At 31.5% G+C, this 21,747-nt stretch overlaps 2 protein-coding genes across 2 annotated transcripts; both read left to right on the forward strand.

Annotated features, from left to right (window-relative positions):
* The first annotated feature begins 12,281 nt into the window (after positions 1-12,281).
* LOC115725488 (uncharacterized mitochondrial protein AtMg00310-like) lies at positions 12,282-12,734 on the forward strand. Its single transcript, XM_030655031.1, has one exon. The coding sequence runs from the start codon at positions 12,282-12,284 to the stop codon at positions 12,732-12,734; it is 453 nt and encodes a 150-aa protein (XP_030510891.1).
* Positions 12,731-13,972, forward strand: LOC115725496 (uncharacterized). The gene is made up of 4 exons (XM_061106195.1): positions 12,731-13,177; positions 13,265-13,559; positions 13,641-13,778; positions 13,863-13,972. The coding sequence occupies exons 1-4, from the start codon at positions 12,731-12,733 to the stop codon at positions 13,970-13,972; spliced, it is 990 nt and encodes a 329-aa protein (XP_060962178.1).
* Positions 13,973-21,747: the final 7,775 nt, after the last annotated feature.

A 21,747-nucleotide genomic window follows, 5' to 3' on the forward strand; every position in this document is an offset into this window, starting at 1 on the left:
AAGATTTTCGAAATTGAAGAGGGAAGGAGAAAGAGAAGGGTCAGCCAAAGATAGGGAGAGAGAAGGCTCAGTTTTTTCTGAATCAGAAGTGTAGAAATTTTAGTGTAAATTTCCTGAAGCCTCACTATCTATTTATAGCATTCCACTAGGGTTAGGTTTGAATTATTTGGCATTAAAATAATGAAAAAATCAGTTTAAATTTCCTACAAAAGTGGCTGGCCCTATACAAGTGGATTTGGGCCTCACTTTTTGCAATTTTGCAGTTTTATCTTTTCTGCATCTGATTTTCTCAAAAACGCCAATTTTCTAATTCAACCATTTAAATGCCAATTCTAACTATTTAATAACTATAAATAATTATTAAATAATATTGTCATTTAGCATATTTATTAATTGAACCATACAAAGTATCATAATTAACAAATATGCCCCTATAAAACTCTTTCTTTACAATTTCGCCCTTACTTAGTGAAAAATTCACAAATAGACATAGTCTAATTTGAGAATTATAATTGATTAATCAAAACCAATTACATGAGTCTTACAAGCAATATTATCTCAACTAGTGGGGGGACCATGGTTCTATATAACCGAGCTTCCAATAAGTAGATCAAGAATTTAGCACTAAAATTCACTAACTTATTAATTATTCGTTGAATCCACGCATAGAACTTAGAATTGCACTCTCAGTATATAGAATGCTCTATATGTTCCACCATATAGACACATCATTAGTTATCCATTGTTATAATCCTAATTTGATCACTGATCCTCTATATGAATGATCTACACTGTAAAGGGATTAAATTACCGTTACACCCTACAATGTATTTATTCCTTAAAACACTTGACCCCGTATAAATGATATTTCAGCTTATGTGAAATGAGTACTCCACCATTTATGTTCGTTTGGTCAAGCTCGAAGGAGATCATCCTTTGCTTACTATTCGCCAGATAGAAGCTTTAGATTCCATGTTTATGATAGCACTCCCACTCAATTGCATTACCGTGTTCCCAAAATGTACGTTTTACCCTGACCTAAAAGTAGGCTTAACTAACAAATCAAATAACACGAATAGCCTTTCAAGATTGAGCCTAATCATATCAGGATTAAGATCATTTGATCTAGGATCAACTAGGCGATATTGACTTGAATAGATATTACGGTAAGTTTAATAAATCTAAGTCAAAGTTCAATATCGGTCCCTTCCGATGCATACTCCATGCATCCAACCTGAGCTTTACTTTAACCAATGCTCTGGAAAGAACATAGCACTTCTCCAAATGCAAGTAAACTCTGTTGTAGATTATCATATCAGTAAAACCCTATGTCTGATAAATCTAGGAAACTTTATTCACATAGTCATGTTTACTTTCCAATGTGTTGACGGCACAATAAACAGGATCAAGTATGTGAAAAGGGTTTCAGATGAATTTATACATTATGTACATATAATCATGAAATAAATCATGTGAACCATGCAACATAAATGTTATTTCTGATCTATAATAATAAGTAAATCTGATTATATTGAAATGAATTTTATTTAGGGCATAAAACCCAACAAACTCCCACTTGCACTAATATAAAACAAAAAGTGAGTTTCAAATAATCTCAACACCTTGATATACAAATCAAGTGTAGTAGTAGTAAACTCCTCGTAATAGGATCTGAAAGGTTGAATTAAACACAACCTTTTCTCCACCATTACTCTTCCTTTAATCACAAAATCATTGATAATGTGAAATTCCTCTCTATATGTCTACTCTCTTGGGATACTGGATTCTATATCTTTGGCAACTACTTTTGGTTAATCAGGAAATTAACACTAGTAGTTTAAGGCAATTTGGAATGATGCCAAAAATTTATAAAACTTTCCTTAGACTGAATAAGTACCTTTCCTGCAGCTTTAACATTCAGTCTCTCTCTGGTAGACCTAGAGACTTCAGATAGGTTTTTACACTTCTCCAAAATCACTATTCCACCCCCAGAGTAACCACCTCTTATCAGAAAGATTTACTAGCACAAAGGCAAATTTCGAAATCTGATATGGTGTAGTCTAAGAGTTTTAAACACACCCTTATAGACTAACATATAGCTCCTCTTCTTTATCTTAAGATTTACTTGATTGTCTTCCAATGTTCTTCTCCTGGATTAATCTGATACCTACTCATTACTCCCAGTCAAAAGCAGGTGTCTGGTCTAAGGCATACAAAAGCATATCTAAGACCTCTCACTGTTGATTTAAGAAATTCTTTCATGGCTTTATCTTTTGTGGAATAGTTGAGACTTTTCCTTAGATAAATAAAATCTATGTTTAAGAAGTTGTGAAGCTTCTATAGATTGCCATTAGAAAGAAAATGCTTCAGCATCTTACTAAAGTAAGTTGCTTGCATTAGAGTAAGTAATTACCAGGTATACCACAAGCCATAGGTTTAGATAAACTCAAACCTATAATACTAGGAACAGGAAGTTCGTTAAGTCCATTGAATAGACTTATTAACTAAAATTTCCTTTTATGTCCTTGTAATAGAAAACTTTAGGTTATTCCATGTGAATGGATTAAACCATAGTTCTATTGGCTTTCTTCTTAGTTTCTTATCTTGACAATCCATTACTTGTTTAAACTCACAATGGATTTTAATCACTAGTGTCTCCCAAGTCATAAGAAGGTGAGTTCCTAGAAACTCTCCCACTACGACGAGGTACCGTGAATTATGTCTAAGAAAACTAAATGGTATTGATCTCTTCGGTTGTGACAAGACAACAGAGGTAGTGGGATCATCATATATCAAATAAGATGATAGAACACTTTTGGAATCAAGAATTAAATATCTCCTTTATTTGCTACTTGTTTTCAAACTTAGTCATTATCTTAGAAAAGTAATATTTGTTTGAACAAACACTTTCTTATCTATTGACAATGGGATGGTCCACCCCTAATCACTTAGAATAGCAACAAACCATGGTCAACAGTTCTAGCTTTTCTTAAGATTTTGATAGGTCATCCATGAATCTAGTAATAATTTACATTAAGTATACAACCATTACATCATTCTGAAATTGTACTACCATAGAAGGAATTAGGCAACGACTAGTAACTAATCATCAACATGCTACTCGAAATTTCTGGGGAGGTGAGTTTGGATATAATTCAAAAATCAATTTAATGATCTTTGAACTACATATCTACTAACTATTTCTCCACGCCTATCAGTTCGCAAGATCTTTAACCACTTACCTTAATGGTTTTAACCATTGCTAGAAATTAATGAAATTTTTCAAACATTTCAAATTTCTTGCTAAAAGGTATAATCTAGAGTTATCGTTTGAAGAATACAACGAAAAAATCATATCCACCCCTGAATGTACATCCATCTGCGAATGAGATGAACTACTTTAAGTGGATATAGGCATATTAACTCTTTGCAGAGATTGATCTTGTCAAATCCACTATGAGCAAGATACAAATGCCATAGATTAAAAAAAATGTGGTAGTGTCTTTTGATGACTTAGGTTTATAAAAGAATTCTTAGAATAGTGCAAGTGGATCCTGGTCACAGAATACTAAACTCATATTCCATACAGTTTGAATCCATTAATAGAAGATGGATATTAAACTCTTGAGAAAGTGTAACTGTATTGTATCTGGAATTAGAAATATAAGAAAATTTCTATTTGGAATCTAAAATTAAAGTTAAAGACTTAAAATTTATACCAAATATAATGAGTAATTCTATCTTGGACCACCACTACTATTTAATTCTAAGTCTGATTTGCCCATACAAGTAGGAGATTTCTAAGATTGAGGATTTATATCAATTGGGAATAGAATTTCGGGATTATAATCATATGCGTCATTTAATTTCTTAAGAGAAAATATAGAATGACATGAAATGATTTATAGACCATTCATCCAATGATATGTTTTGAAGCTAATTTGAAATGAATAAGCTAAGAGGAATTAGGATAATTTCGTTTATAAATAAGAATCCAACGATGCTTCGATTAGCGAAAGACAAAGTAATCTTATTTATGTAATCTTCTTGTTTCATATTGTAAAAATACTAGTCTATGGTGTCATCAATTGATGAACAGCTAGATGTTGCATATACAATATTTATCTTTCGAGATCTTACACTATTATGTATGTCTAATGGTGAAAATCCATTAGGGATTTATCTCATTAGAAAAACAAACATGTTAGACCAACAATGAAGATTCGAAATTAAACTACAACTTAATAACAGAAAATAACATGGTTCAATATAAATTCATACACAATTCAGAAATTATAAACATATAGCAAGTAGGAATGACTAGTGAAAATACTAAAACATACAATCCTAAATAATTTCCAAGGTTTTCAACAAACTAATACAGTGTCCCGGTAGGCGAGAGTCAAAGTATCATTTATTGAATAGAGTTGTCAGCTCATCTAAAATAGAAACCATTCTAGCAACCTTTTATTCGATCAAAATAAGAATCCAACGTTGTCCCGGTAGGCGAGAGTCAAGGTTATTCTCATTTTATGAGCTTCCACCATTGTTTCATGTTTTATGAGTTTATCTCTAAGTAGTCACCGTAGGGGAGAGTCTAAATAGAGACGAAAACTCACAAAACACTTATCAAATGAAATCTTACGGTGTTAAATGCGTTCAACGAATAACCATCCATAGGGGGACGAAGTCTAGCGTCTCGAGGTTATATTGAAAACATTTAACTTTTGTAAGACCAACAATGGAGATCGAATATCTTAATAATAATCAAGCTCATTATTTAAAGTGAGTGGTATTTTCTTTGATTCTCTTTATTTAATTTATTTATTTTAAATATATATATTTATTTAAAATTTCCAATTTAGAATGAAAAATTCTAAATATAAATTTTAATTTAATATTTATAAATTTTACTTAGATGGATATGAAAATAACATGTATTTCTTCCATCTTAGTAATAATTTCCAATAAATATTTAGGAAAATATTCAATTTAAGTTGTTACAAAATTAATATAAATTAATTTACAACTCAAATTTAATTTTCTATAAATATATATTGCATTTCGAAAAATTAAAGTATTTAAGAATACAATTTTCGAAAATGCATGTTAAAATAAAAAATTAATCCTGGAAAAATTATTCTAATTTAATGTTGGCCCAAAATTAATTAATAAAATTAATTTACAACAAAAAATATAATTTTCCTATTTAATTAAATATATAAGAAAAATTTTCAAATATTTAAGTATGATGATGAAAATCAACTTAAATAATAATTTTCTATTTAATTAAATACACTAGAAAAATACTTCAAGCAAAAATATCATCTATCTAGATTTTCCTTTGACTAATTAATTCAATTTCTAATAATATACTTTAATTCAATTTATTTTAATTAATCATTAAATGAAAAAATTATTGATTTAAGTTGGTCCAAAATTAAAATAAATAATTTACAACTTTAATCTATTTTTCAAATAAAATTCGAAATTCCAGCATTTAAGAAATGCAATTTCGATATTTGATTAATAAAATAAAGAAAAAATATATTTTGAAAATTATTTAAATTTAGTTGAAAAAATAAATTTCAACTAAAAATAATTTTCTATTTAATTAAGTGTCATGAAAAGGAAATATTTAAGTATCATGATGAAAATCAACTTAGATATTTAATTTTCAAATTAATTAAATGTATTAAATTCAAGAAATAAATAATTAAGTGTAGAGAAGGCTTAATTATTAATCTCTAGTTTAATACTAGGAAAAATAATATACTTACCAAAATTAATTATATAAATAATTAATTTCACAATGAATAATATTTTCCTATTTAATATTAGAAATAATAAGTAGTCTAGAAATAACTATCTAGAAAATATCTTATATGACTAAGTATCTTTTCCACAAAATTTGAAAAAAAATCTAGAACCTAAATATTTTTCAAATTTAAATTTAATTAAATATCAAAAATTAAGTTGTAACCACTTAATTTGAAAATATTCCATTTTAAGTTAATATTCGAAAAGATATTAACTCAAAAAAATATCTCAAATATTCCATTTTAAGTTAATATTCGAAAAGATATTAACTTAAAAAATATCTAAAGAATCTTAATAACCAATGCCTAAAATTCCTCAACTTAATTTTGAAATTTGAAATTCAAAAGATATTCAGATTTAAGTTGGTTAGTTGTAGATTACTAAATATCAACTTAAATATTTAATGAAAAATTTAAATTAAGCTCCAGAAAGAATCTAGATGGTTATAATTCTATATTTAATTAAATACAAGAAAATACATATAGTTTAGCTTAGAATAAAGAATTCTTTAAACTATAATTTTGTTAAATTAATTTCAAGATAAATGAAATTAATTATGTTGCTAATCAATTTTATTAGGTTAAACTAGTTTAATTAACCTAGTACAGTTATTCAAATCAGGCAAATGGGCCTTCACAATTGGGGTAGTTCATGTGAGGGGGTGCTGGGTTCAGTATGTTGTACCCACTACTATGGCTCCCAACTCTCACACAAGGCCCAAAAGAGAGGAATTTAACCTTAAAATGAACATTTGTTATTAATTGAATAGGCCCAAAAACTAAATGGGCCTAAATAAATTCTATCAAGAACTATGAGAATTTATTTTAGCAACAGCAACCTATATGCATCTATAATAAAATTAAACACATAGGCTCACACAGGCACACTTTGGATGGGTCCTATCATGTTGCTAGGTCATACACAGATGAAAGAAGATTGTAAATATACCTGTTACAAATTATTAACTTGACCAAAGGAGCCATCAGATCATTAGATCTGGCAAAAAGTAACCATGGCTATTTGCAATCAAGTAATAATAGGTTTTGAAAACTTACAAACAAGCTAAAACACATACTCCTGCAACAAGGTTAGCTAGATAGTTGGATGTAGGATTTATTTAATTTTAAATTAAATAATTAATTTTACAAAAAAAATTCGAAAATTTAAAAAATTTGAAATAAAAAAAAATCGAAATTAAATTAAAATTAAACCTACAATTTTGAAAAATTAGGTTTTAACCAACCTAAATATCATTTCAAAATTTACTAACTACTTTTAAAATTTAAATGTTATTTTATAAATAAAAATTAAATAAAAAAAATTAAAAAAGATAAATGAATATCTTTTTCAGATTTTAAATGTAATTTAAATAAATAAAATAACCAAATTTAAAAGTTAGCAAAATATCTTATATCTATTTAAAATTACATGATTATAGTTATCTTATTTTAAATTTAAATAAGGTCAAATTACTTAAAAAAAAAAGATTTAATTTAAAAAAAAAAATTAAAATCTGACCTTAAATTTAAAAATAAGATAAGATATAATCAAATTTAAAAATAAGATAGATAATTAAGTAAAAAGATAGATACTAACTATTTTCAAATTCAAATTACACTAATATCTTGAATTAAATTTAAAAAATATTAAATTAATTCAAAATGACAATTAGAATTGAATTAGGAATAGTAATAGTATAAATATAGAACTACACAAAAAATCGGAAGTTAATTCCATGAAAAAGCATGAAAAAACGAAGAAAAACGAAAAAATTGTGAGCTGTACGAACAGTTTTCGCGATCGCAGGAAAATTTCAGCACAGCTCCGATTTTTCGAATCTTCAAAAAATCATAACTAATTCAAGTTAAATCGAAATTGAGTTCTGTAAAAAAGTAACTTGCTTAATTTTTTCCATACTATCCAATAAAAATAATTCCAGAAACAGAATCGCAATTATGTTTCACGAAAATTCACAAACATCAATCAATCATCAAATAACACTCAATACAACATGATACCATCCAAAAACAAACAAACAGTCGTTTTAAAGTCCAAATTTCTTGCAAGTAAATCAATTACCATGGCTCTGATACCAGTTGTTGGAAATTTATTTTACCAGGATCTTAGATCTACTCACAAGTATGTTTATTAACACCCTAAATATGAACTTTCTAAAACGATGAAATAAACACATATAAAGTTAAGAAACCTTACATTGGATGCAGCGGAATTAAATGACTCCTTCCGTTCAGATATCTAGCCCTTCATTCCTTTCTCTAGCAGAGCATTATCAATATCTGAACCTGGATCTCTTTCTCTGAATCTTTGATGCTGAAACTCTTTCTTGCTGAAAGTCTTTCTTCATGATCTTCCTCACTATGATTGAGGTATCACTTGCTGTGTGTGGGCACCACTCTCACACTAAGATTTTCGAAATTGAAGAGGGAAGGAGAAAGAGAAGGGTCAGCCAAAGATAGGGAGAGAGAAGGCTCAGTTTTTTCTGAATCAGAAGTGTAGAAATTTTAGTGTAAATTTCTTGAAGCCTCACTATCTATTTATAGCATTCCACTAGGGTTAGGTTTGAATTATTTGGCATTAAAATAATGAAAAAATCAGTTTAAATTTCCTACAAAAGTGGCTGGCCCTATACAAGTGGATTTGGGCCTCACTTTTTGCAATTTTGCAGTTTTATCTTTTACGCATACGATTTTCTCAAAAACGCCAATTTTCTAATTCAACCATTTAAATGCCAATTCTAACTATTTAATAACTATAAATAATTATTAAATAATATTGTCATTTATCATATTTATTAATTGAACCATACAAAGTATCATAATTAACAAATATGCCCCTATAAAACTCTTTCTTTACAATTTCGCCCTTACTTAGTGAAAAATTCACAAATAGACATAGTCTAATTTGAGAATTATAATTGATTAATCAAAACCAATTACATGAGACTTACAAGCAATATTATCTCAACTAGTGGGGGGACCATGGGTCTATATAACCGAGCTTCCAATAAGTAGATCAAGAATTTAGCACTAAAATTCACTAACTTATTAATTCTTCGTTGAATCCACGCATAGAACTTAGAATTGCACTCTCAGTATATAGAATGCTCTATATGTTCCACCATATAGACACATCATTAGTTATCCATTGTTATAATCCTAATTTGATCACTGATCCTCTATATGAATGAGCTACACTGTAAAGGGATTAAATTACCGTTACACCCTACAATGTATTTATTCCTTTAAACACTTGACCCCGTATAAATGATATTTCAGCTTATGTGAAATGAGTACTCCACCATTTATGTTCGTTTGGTCAAGCTCGAAGGAGATCATCCTTTGCTTACTATTCGCCAGATAGAAGCTATAGATTCCATGTTTATGATAGCACTCCCACTCAATTACACTACCGTGTTCCCAAAATGTACGTTTCACCCTGACCTAAAAGTAGGCTTAACTAACAAATCAAAGAACACGAATAGCCTTTCAAGATTGAGCCTAATCATATCAGGATTAAGATCATTTGATCTAGGATCAACTAGGCGATATTGACTTGAATAGATATTACGGTAAGTTTAATAAATCTAAGTCAAAGTTCAATATCGGTCCCTTCCGATGCATACTCCATGCATCCAACCTGAGCTTTACTTTAACCAATGCTCTGGAAAGAACATAGCACTTCTCCAAATGCAAGTAAACTCTGTTGTAGATTATCATATCAGTAAAACCCTATGTCTGATAAATCTAGGAAACTTTATTCACATAGTCATGTTTACTTTCCAATGTGTTGACGGCACAATAAACAGGATCAAGTATGTGAAAAGGGTTTCAGATGAATTTATACATTATGTACATATAATCATGAAATAAATTCTGTGAACCATGCAACATTAAATGTTATTTCTGATCTATAATAATAAGTAAATCTGATTATATTGAAATGAGTTTTATTTAGGGCATAAAACCCAACAGGAGATTGGTGATGAGGTTGTTGTGAATGATTGTTCGGGCTCAAAGAGTGGCCTTTCGGTGGGTGCTGGTTCCCAGGCCCACCGATCATTATGAGTACTATAAGCTGGAATTGCCATGGGCTTGGGAACCCGTGGGTTTATCAATTCCTTGTGGATCTTGTGGTCCAAAAGAAACCCAATTTTCTTTTTCTTTGTGAAACTTTTTCTGGTAAAGAGAAGCTTGAACGACTTCGGGTGAAGTTGGGATTTGATGGTTTGTTTACGGTTGATGCTAGAGGACATAGTGGAGGTTTGGCTATGCTCTGGCGTAATGACATTGAAGCTCAGTTACTTGGCTATTCCTTCAACCATATTGAGATAGAGATTTCTAATGCTGATTCTTCTCCCTGGAGGTTGACAGGTCTTTATGGTGAGCCTAATAGGAGTATGCGATATAAGACCTGGCATTTGTTGCGAACTCTCAAGTCGGAATCTACTCTCCCATGGTGTGTTATTGGAGACATGAATAATGTTACTAGTCATCTAGATAAGAGGGGAGGCAACAATTATCCTCGGTGGTTACTAGATGGGTTTAATGATGTTCTAGCTGAGTGCGGCCTCATTGATCTTGACTTGTTGGGGTATCCATTTACTTGGGAGCGTGGGAGAGGTACTGATACTTGGATAGAGGTCCGTCTGGATCGTGCTTTGGTAAGTTCTCAGTGGTATCAACGGTTTAATCTTGCTAAGCTCACTAATCTTGAAATCACAGCTTCAGATCATTGTCTGTTATTACTTGAGCCAATCACGAATAATTTTATAGTTCCTTTTCGACAATTTCGTTTTGAGAATGCGTGGTTGCGTGAGCCCATGTGTCTACAAGTTGTGTCTGATTGTTGGGAGCATTGTAGTGGGCAGTCGATTTGTGCGAAGTTGAAGTATTGTGGTGAGAGGCTTGCGGTTTGGGGAAAAGAGTATACGGGTAATTTCAAGGAAAAAATCTCTCAGTGCAAAAGAGATATTCGGCAATGGAAGCAAGGGAGGGATTCTCTTTCTGTTCAGCGATTTCGTGAGGCTGAATTGAAGTTAAGTGAGACCCTAAACCAGCAGGAGATTTTCTGCCGCCAAAGATCTAAGCAATTATGGCTTCGTGAAGGTGATCGTAATACCAAGTTCTTCCATGCTAAAGCTACTGATAGAAAAAGCATAATACGATTTCTCGCCTTCAAGATGAGTCGGGTAGTTAGGTCTCGTGGGATGATAGACTTCCTGATGTTATGTTGGGTTATTTCAAGAATCTATTTACGACATCAGCTTTACAGTTCTCTCCGATCATTGATGCTACTCCCAGTACGGTTACTTGGGCTCATAATCAGCAACTCCATGATCCGGTCACTGAGGAGGAAGTGAGGCGCGCTCTGTTTCATATGCATCCGGACAAATCGCCGAGACCTGATGGTATGATGCCGGGGTTTTTTCAGAAATATTGGAATGTTGTGAAGGATGATGTGGTTATGCAGGTTAGAGGTTTCTTTGATACTGCTATTTTACCTGATGCTCTTAATGATACAAATATTGTCCTTATTCCAAAGAAAAAGCAACCTGTTTCTATGAGTGATCTGCGGCCTATAGCTTTGTGTAATGTCCTATACAAAATTATTTCTAAGGTGATTGCGAATCGCCTTAAAGTAGTTTTGCCAAATGTTATCTCTCTAACTCAATCTGCATTTATTCCTGGTCGTTTAATCTCCGATAATATTATGGTAGCTTTTGAGGTAATGCATTATCTGAAGAGGAAATGTAAGGGTAAGGAGGGATATATGGCCTTGAAATTGGATCTAAGCAAAGCCTATGACAGAGTTGAATGGGGTTTTATTCGAGCTATGATGGAGAGAATGGGGTTCGCCACTCATTTTGTGGACCTTGTTTTGGCTTTGGTGAACTCAGTAAAGTATAAAATTGTTCATGGCGGTCATGTCTCAGATTCTTTTGTGCCGGGAAGGGGTGTTCGTCAAGGGGATCCTTTATCTCCTTATCTTTTTCTCATTTGTGCTGAGGGTTTTACTTCTCTCATCAAAAAGTTTGAAGTTGATGGTCTTTTGAAGGGTTGTAAGGTTGCGAATGGGGCTCCGATAATATCACATATGCTATTTGTTGATGATAGCTATGTCTATTGTCGTGCTAATGAGAGGGAGGCTTCTAATGTACTGCGGCTTCTTCAGTTGTTTGAAGCAGCTACTGGACAGCAGGTGAATTTTACCAAGTCTTCAATTTTTTTAGTTCTAATACTCCTCTTGTTATTCGTGACAGAATGTGCTCCATGCTGAGAATGCCTATGGCTGATGAACAAAGTACTTATTTGGGACTTCCTTGTACTATGGGGAGGAATAAAGATGCAATATTGGGTTTTCTTAAAGATAAGATGCTCAAGCAAATATAGAGTTGGGAAGGTCGTATATTATCAAAGGCTGGTCGTGAGGTTTTGCTCAAAATGGTGGCTCAAGCGTTGCCAACCTATGCGATGTCTGTGTTTCTTCATCCGGTTAAGACTGTTTCACACCTTGAGAGCTTAATGTCAAAGTATTGGTGGGGGTCCTCTAATAATAGAACAAAAGGTGTCAGTTGGTTTAGTTGGCGACGACTTTGTAGAAGCAAGAATTCAGGTGGGATTGGCTTTCGTAATTTGCGGGATTACAATCTTTCCTTGTTAAGAAAGCAGGGATGGCGCCTTCTTCTGTATGAAGATTCTCTTCTGGGACGTATTTACAAGGCCCGATACTTTCCAAATGGTAATTTTCTTACAGCTGAGATAGGTCTGAACCCAAGTTTTATTTGGCGGAGTGTGTTTGAATCACAACGACTGGTTCGTGATGGTGCTAGAAGGAGAATCGGGTCTGGTGTGTCTACCCCTGTGCTTAATGCCCTTGGCTGGTTTCTGATATGAACCCTTGTGTCATTTCTAGACATCCTGTGTTGGCTCATGGCACGGTCTCGCAGTTGATGCACATCGATCGTAAGCAATGGGATCTTGAGGTCTTGCATGATTTGTTTGAGATAAGGGATATCGAGTTCATAATGCAAGTTCCTCTAAGTTATAATGTTCATGTTGATTCTTGGTTTTGGGGTAAGGAGTCGAATGGGTTTTATTCAGTTAAGAGCTCCTACCGCTATTTTCAAGAACTGAAAGGTGAATGGGGTGTTCAGTTGGAGTCTGACTTATGGAAGGTTCTCTGGAAAGTTAAAGTCCCCCCCAAGGTTCTTCACTTTGCTTGGAAAGCTATCTCGGGGTGTCTCCCAACTCGTACCCAATTGCGTACAAAACATGTTCCTGTTGATCCTCGCTGTGTGTTTTGTAATTCTGATGAAGAAACCATTTTTCATGTTTTGGTTGGCTGCCATTTTGCTTAATCATGTTGGCATAGGTCGGGTGTGGGATTTCAGTTTTCTACAGATTCCTTCGCCGATTGGTTTAAGGCATTTCTGTCAGGGGGTAGAGTGGCTTTGGTGGATGAGCTCTTGATGGTAGCATGGGGTATTTGGAAAGCTCGAAATGAGCTTCTTTGGCAGGGTCGTTCTTCTCAGGCTGCGGATGTGGTTCGAGTGGCAAGGTCGTGTCATTCTAGTTGGTTGTTGGCTCAAGAGAACAGGTTTGAACCGCTGTTGTTTGATGCTACTGTTGTTGGTAGCAGTGTTTTTTGGGTAAAGCCGCCTGCTGGGATGCTGAAGATCAACACGGATGGGGCAATTTTTGAGGCAACAACTCAATATGGTACGTGCATGGTCATTAGGGATTGTCATGGGAAGTTAATCGAAGCTAGTTCCTCTTTGCATTCTGGGGCTTGTTAGCCAGCTGTGGCTGAAGTATTGAGTGTCAAGGAGGCCCTGAGTTGGTTGAAGTCGAAGAATTTGTCCAATGTGCTAGTTGAGACAGATTGTATTGTAGTTGTTCAAGCTCTTAATAGTTCGGTTGCTCTTCCATCAGTTTTTGGTTTGTTTGTTTAGGAGTGTCAATTGATTCTTTCTTCTCTGCATAATGTTTCTATTTGTCATGTTAAACGATCTGCTAACAAAGCCGCACATTGTGTTGCTCGCGGTGCTTGTTTTTGGTCTGATCGTCTTTTTACTGAGAGCAATGTTCCACATGTTCTTCAGTCTATTGTGTTAGCGGATATTGCTGTTTAATGAACTAATTTTGTTCAAAAAAAAATAATTTAAATTAATTTACAACTCAAATTTAATTTTCTATAAATATATCATGCATTTCGAAAAATTAAAGTATATAAGAATACAATTTTCAAAAATCCTATAAACTAAAATAAAACAAATTCTGAAAAATTATTCTTATTTATGTTGGTCCAAAATTAATTAAAAATAAATTTTCAACAAAAATATAATTTTCCTATTTAATTAAATATTAAAAATAATTTAAATATTTAAGTATCATGATGAAAATCAACTTAAATATTAATTTTTATTTAATTAAATACACTAGAAAAATACTTCAAGCAAAACAGATAATATCTATCTAGATTTTCATTGACTAATTAATTCATTTTCTAATTATAAGATATTTTAGTTCATTTATTTTAATCAATAATTAAATGAAAAAAATCATTGATTTAAGTTGGTCCAAAATTAAAATAAATAATTTTCAACTTTAATCTATTTTTCAAGTAAAATTCGAAATTTTTGCATTTAAAAAAAAAAAAGGAAATTTCGAAAATAAAAAAAAATGATTAATAAAATAAAATAAAATATATTTGAAAAATTATTCAAATTTAAGTTATTCTGAAATAAGATTTCAAACTTAAAATAATTTATTTAATTAAATATCATGAAAATAATAATATTTAAGTATCAAGAATGAAATTAACTTAAATATTTAATTTTCAATTTAATTAAATGTATTTAATACAAGTATTAAATAATCAAGTATAAAAGAAACTTAATTATTAATTCTAATTTAATACTAGGAAAAATATTCTGTAATTAAGTTGGTCCAAAATTAATTAAAATAAATAATTAATTTTCAACTTAAAATATTTTCCTAATTAAATATTAGAAAATATAATTAGTACTAGAAATAACTATCTAGAATATATATCATTAACTAAGTGTTTTTCTAAAATTAACTTTAAAATATTAAATGAAAAATAAATTTCATATATTTTAAAGCTAATTATGTTGCTAATTCAATTTTAATTAGGTTAGACTAATATAATGAACCTAATACAATTATTTAAATAAGGCAAATGGGCCTTCACAATTGGGGTAGTTTATGTGAGGGAGAGCTGGGTTCAGTATGTCGTACCCACTGCTATTGGCCCCCTAACTCTCACACAAGGCCCAAAGGAGAATAATTTAACCTTTAAATAAACAATTGTTATTCATTGAATAAGCTCAATTTTAATTGGGCCTAAATTAATTTACTTATGTCAAAATTTATTTTAGCAACCTAGTCCATTTACTTAGTAAAACTTAAATGACTTCCTATATGCATCTAAGCCCAATAGCAAACATATAGGCTCACACAGGTCAAATGATTTGGATGGGCCCTATCATGTTACTAGGTTTACACAGATGAAAGAAGTATAAAATTTACCTGTTACAAATTATTTATAGGATCTATTGACAATTGGACTATGATTAAAATCAGATCACTGGATCTGTCAACAAGTTAATCATAACAATTTAGATCAAATAAATAATAGGTTCGTTAAAAAAAAAGTTTTGAATAAACAATATAAATAAACAAACATTGTCCATGTAACAGATGTGAAATAAGATATAGTATAATTAAATTATTATTCTTAAACTAACCAACTAAATTTTAAAAATTTAGAGTTGTTAAAACCAACCCTTAAATATGTCATCAAAATTTAAAATTCAAAAATAAAAACTAATTTAAAATATCTAGGTTTATTTGAATTATTTTTATCAAATTAAATTAAATATCAAATAAGATCAATGATTTGAAAAATAAATATCTTCAATATCATTTTCAAATCTTATAATTTAATAAAATTAAAATAATAAAATAAACTAATTTTAAAATAGATGTGGTTAGATAATTATTATTTTAAGAATAAAATAATAAATAAATAATAATTTTCCTAATTATATGTCAAAATATCTTAAATTAAGCATTGTTCAAATTTCTACAAAAATATCTAAGTTATTTAAATATTTTAAATAAAATTTATAAATTTCTAATAAGTAAAATGATATAGAATAGTAAAATATCATTTTTCAAACTTATAATTTATAAAAATTAAATATTTAACCAAATAACAAATTTTTTAATTTGAAAATATTATGGTTAAAATATCTATAAAAGTATCTATGTTAATTTCAAATTTATTAATTATTTAATTTGTCATATAAGATAATTTTAATATAATATTTCAAATAAAAAATATAAAGTTATCTTTTAATTTAAAATATGCTAAATATCAAAATATCTAATCTTATAATTAAATAATATATAAATATTACAGAAATTAACAAATTTTTAAATTGACCATAATTTAAAAAATGAAATAATCCATTTTTAAATTTAAACCTCAAAATATCAAAATTAATAATAATCTATTGAAAAAAAAATATTATTAATTTAAAAAATGATATTTAAGTTAAAAAATATTTAAAAAAAATATTTTATTTTAAATTTGGGGTTCGAAAATTGGAAAAATCGAATTTCGGGAAAAAATCCCATGAAATTCGGGTTTTTGGGTGAAATCACCCGTGCTGTCCCTAGGAGGCTCCACGCTGGAGGTCAGGAGGCTGCAAATGGCTGGGATGCGCGCGGAATAGGAGCCTTGCAGGGTCCCGTGTGCGGCACATCTCGGCGCCTGCAGCATTGACACGGGCGAGCGAGTTGTTTGAAGACAGCGTGCGTGTAAAGTATTAACAAAGTATGATTCATAGAAGTTCAACTTAGCAACACATCCTTAACTTTTACAATCTTCCAATCATCCTTCTCGAAATATAAGATTATGTTGTACCAATATCAATTAAAACTATTAACAAAGTATGATTCATAGAAGTTCAACTTATCACGGTGGAAAGACTAGCACCAGTCTCAGTCTAGGTCAAACAAACACCCACAAAAATCTAAAATGTTATCACCCTTTTTAATCCAGTCACGGCAACAATATGCAGCTTCTTCTAAATGGCCTACTACCCCATGCAAAAAATACGCTCTCATGTGGCGTTAACTTTGCTAGTGTCTCTTACATCTCGACCTTACACTCTTAGCAAAAGAGGTTGAATCAACCACCTGAGCATATAACTAGAAAACCCCTAGTTATTAAACAACTATACCCACATTCCGAGCGAAATACTTTTCCCACCTTCAACTAAATTAGACTCCCTATCAGCCTTAACAACCGCTTCCTCAAAACAGAACTTGGCCAATCGGTCCAGTTTAGTATCATTCTCCATCCCCACGCCGGGATCAACTATGCAAGTTCTACTACCTTGCCACTCGGATAATCTCTTACTTCATAGCATTCATTTGCTCTCAGCCTTGTGGTAGTGGAAGATTAATACCCACACCACCTACCCCGAGCCTAACAGGCTCTCAATTTTACTTACTAGATCACCTCAGGTACACCTCCTAGTGTGATCATTCCTTTCTCATAGTTAAAATCTTTCTAACTAGAATTAATGCTAATAAGCATTACTGCACATGCATAGACATACTTAGCAACTTTATATCAAAAAAACTTATCACGCTTCTCGAACAACTTTACACATATCAAATAACAAGACAATTCAAACAATTAGTAAATAATCCACTAATCAACTAACAATCAGCACTTACTAAGCCATGAGTCGAACGAGTCTTTACAGCTAATGTACATATCAAGCCAGTCTTCAGGATCTTTAAACCTTGGTCGCTCTGATACCATGTTGTAACGCCCTGACTCTCAGGGACGCCACGTGTGTGCTTTTATAAACTTATTATTATTACTAATCTATAAATTTTTAGAAAAAGTGTGGTTTAATTAAAACCTTTAATTAAATTCAACATAAAGACTTTTATTTTAAATACTGTTGTAATATGGGGATCCCCATTCTAAGAAAATTCTTTTACAACTAATTACAAATCCATTTGAACAAGAATAGGTTATACATCAAATCATAGAAAATGGTTGATCCTGCTTCACGAAAGCCAAGACAACACGGTTGATATGTACACTGCTGGAAGACCTCTGACCCATGGTCGAATAGAACTGCTAATCTTCTTACCTGCACCATGAAGTACCCGTGAGTCACAGTGACTTAGCAAGAAAAGCTACTAGATAAAGAAAATTATGGAAAATAATAGCAAATTATAGTACCACAGATTATACATACCAAGAGATCATTCTCTTTCAACGTACATATACAATTCAACGTCTATACAGGCAAACTTGTTACAAAATTAAGAGTATTTATAGTTATACATAATCAATAACCTTAGTGTTTCATAAAACACCCTAATCTTATAGTATTTTAAACACTTACATTCAATGCTTCATAAAGCACTCCAGTTCACACATTAACATATCCACCCAATCTCAGTACTTCATAAAGCATTCTAATCATGCATCATTACAAGAAAAGTGATTAACTTCACAAGCAACATAACATCCATTCAGTCCCACTATAACATAATATATTCAATTACAACTCATCATATAACAACACACTTAATCCATCTCACGACCTCGTAATCACACAATCCTGGTACCTCATAAAGTACCCTTACCACTCGTTACCCTCGAGCTATATATGTCACTATCGTTGCCCGATATAGCAAACGATAAGTAAGAAACCTATCCGGGGTTTCAGGAGTAATTACTCATAACGGTAATAACCGTTTCTTTAACTCAATCATAATCGAGCCACAACGATAATAATCGTTTCATAATACTTCCCTCGATCATAATCGAGTCAAACGATGATAATCGTTTCATAATATTTCCCTCGATCATAATCAAGTCAAACGATGATAATCGTTTCATATCATTACCCTCGATCATAATCGAGTCACAACAATGATAATTGTTTCCTATTATTTTCCCTCGATCATAATCGAGTCACATCCAATACATATCATTAACCTTGATTAAGATTAAGTCACAACAACGTATAACAAGATTTCGATCTTAATCGAAACTGTAACAATCATAACATTAACCTTATACAGTATTTAATACTTTTCTTACCTCAAGTCCAAAGTCAAGTATGTGGGCCGACCTGAGTGGAACGATGCCCGACACTTTCGAGTCCTATCTCACGGCAAAGGTAAATCAATAATGGTCTATTCCAAAACACTGTCTAAAACTCGCATAAAATAACCTAGGGTTTTCTACCAAATCTTATGGTAAAAACACCCTAAAATAAAATATATCTTTTGGCTCTAAACTATGTCTCATACTGTAGAGCTCTTCATAAGCTTCGAAACGGTATATAGAATGTCTAAAACGAACACCCGAGTGAAAAGTTATGGCTAAAATACGAAAATTGGCGATTCCTGAAAATTGACCATCCGGAATTCCAGTTCATCACACCAGAAATTCGAAAAATTTAGATCTTCAAAGTCCCAAAACTTGCTCCAAACCTAACCAATTGTTCCCAAACTTCACAGAACAGTTCTATAACATGTATGCAACATATCTCAACACTCAAAACCAACAATTAACTTAAAATCACAACTTCATCATTGTTGAGTGAGTTTTGAGCTCTTAAACTCTAACTCACTCAACTCAAACTACAACTACAAACTCAACCACACCTGCCCAACTGCTCCAAATCAAACCAAAATCATATACTCAACATAATCCAAGCATCAATTAACATCACCTCATCCATTTAACCAAAATTGCATAATTAAGTGAAATTAAACTTAATAAACTTCACCTAAATCAATTCAAATCAAACATCCACTAATTCTAACTGATTTAAACTTAAATAAACTCTAAATCAAGCCTACAAACACATTCTCAACTCTCCTTAGAATAACAACCTTGAAATTGAACTAAACCCTAAGCAAAAACTCAATTCAAATCATGAAATTTCAAGGAAAAGAACATGAGACTCACCTTTAATCTTGGGCAGCACCTTGGGTTAACTTAAACCAATCTAAACTTTGTTGATTGAAGAAGAAAAACTCAGCTTCAAATGGCTTCCTAGGATTTTCGAGAGAGAGAAAGATAGAGCAACATATATGTATTCTAATTTTTTTTTCCTTTTATCTAACATTTCCTATCTTTAATTTGAATAAAAAGAAAAAAACCTAAATTATAATTCTAATTCAGCCAACAAAAATTCAAAATCCATATAAGACAAAACTAAAATAATACTTGGTAAAATGACTATTTTACCCCTCCCTTAAAGCTTGAGTTATAACTTAACCTAAGGGTATTTTGGTCATTTTCTAACTTTCCCGATTTAACCTACTTCTCAACATTTTAACCTAGTCCGGTATAATTCCAATATAACACAATTTCAACCATCGTGACATTTCTGACCATCCTGTCGAGTTCCACAATTGCCAGGCCCAAAAATATTTTATTCGATCTATGGTATCTACGATACCCACATATTTCAATACAATCTCCGTAATTAATAAATTACGCTTTATTATTCATTTACTCATATTTTCCTAATCAACTCGTAATTAGTTTAAGTAGGATTATAATCACATATTTAATAAAATATGTCTGATTAAAATATCAATACATTTTTCGGGATATTACAAGTATGGTCTCAACTAGTATGGGGACCATGGGCCTATATAACCGAGCTTCCAATAACCAGATCAAGAATTTACCAAGTAAACTCACTGTCTTATTAATTCCTTGTTGCATCCACACATAGAACTTTGAATTGCACTCTCAGTCATATAGAACGCTCTATATGTTCTACGATATAGATACGCTATAAATTATCCATTGTTATAATCCCAATAATCAATGATCCTCTATAGATGATCTACATTACATAGGGATAAAATTACCGTTACACCATTTCAATGTATTTTATCCTTAAAACACTTGCCACCTATAAATGATATTTTAGTGAATTAATATAATCACTAAAATGAGATCTCAATCATTTATCTCTATTTTGCAAGCTCGAAGGAAATCATCGTTTCACTTCTAAATACCTATAGAAGCTATAGATTCCATATCTATGATTAGCGCTCCCACTCAATTGCACTACCATGTTCCCAAAATGTACGTATCACCCTGACCAAAAAGTAGGCTTAACTAACAAATCAAACAACACGAATAACACTCTTGAGATCGAACCTAATCATGTCAGGATTAAGATCATTTGATCTAGGATCAACTAGGTGATATTGAATTGAATAGATAATACGGTAAATTTATCATATCTAATCAAAGTTCAATATCAGTCCCTTCCAATGTATACTACATACATCCGATACTGGTAAACTTTGCCAATGCCCTGGAAAGGACATAACACTTATCTAAGGTGTAAGTATACCTATCGCTGATTATCATGCCAGTCTAAATCCAGTGAACTAACAAATCACGGAATTAAACTTTCGAACATATAATCAAGATTATATTCCACTGTGCTGACAACACTATAATCATTAACAAATACATATGTTCTGGACTTAATAGAATTTATACATTAAATATAATCATGAAATAAATCATGTGAACCATGCAACATAAAATGCTATTTCTGATCTTTATTGACTAGTAAATCTGATTATATTGCAATGGGTTTTATTTAGGGCACAAAATCCAACATTACACACTATGATTGCGATACCACTTGATGTGTGTGGGCACTCACTCTATCACTCAAGGGTATGAAATTATGAAGAGAATAGGAAGAGAAGGTGGTTTCGGCCTAAAGAGAAAGAAGGCTCAGGAAAATTTCTGAAAGTTAAATTTAATCAATCTTTAAGTGTGAGCCATCACTATCTA

This window comes from Cannabis sativa, chromosome X (genome assembly GCF_029168945.1).
Source record: "Cannabis sativa cultivar Pink pepper isolate KNU-18-1 chromosome X, ASM2916894v1, whole genome shotgun sequence".
In the NCBI taxonomy this organism is placed as follows: Eukaryota; Viridiplantae; Streptophyta; class Magnoliopsida; order Rosales; family Cannabaceae; genus Cannabis; species Cannabis sativa.

Coding starts and splice junctions, on each gene's coding strand:
- LOC115725488 (XM_030655031.1), top strand. CDS start 12,282: ATGGTGGCTCAAGCGTTGCCAACCTATGCGATGTCTGTGTTTCTTCAT.
- LOC115725496 (XM_061106195.1), top strand. CDS start 12,731: ATGAACCCTTGTGTCATTTCTAGACATCCTGTGTTGGCTCATGGCACG. Junction 13,560..13,640: donor TGAGGCAACAACTCAATATG/GTACGTGCATGG, acceptor CTTGTTAGCCAG/CTGTGGCTGAAGTATTGAGT. Junction 13,779..13,862: donor TGCTCTTCCATCAGTTTTTG/GTTTGTTTGTTT, acceptor CTGCTAACAAAG/CCGCACATTGTGTTGCTCGC.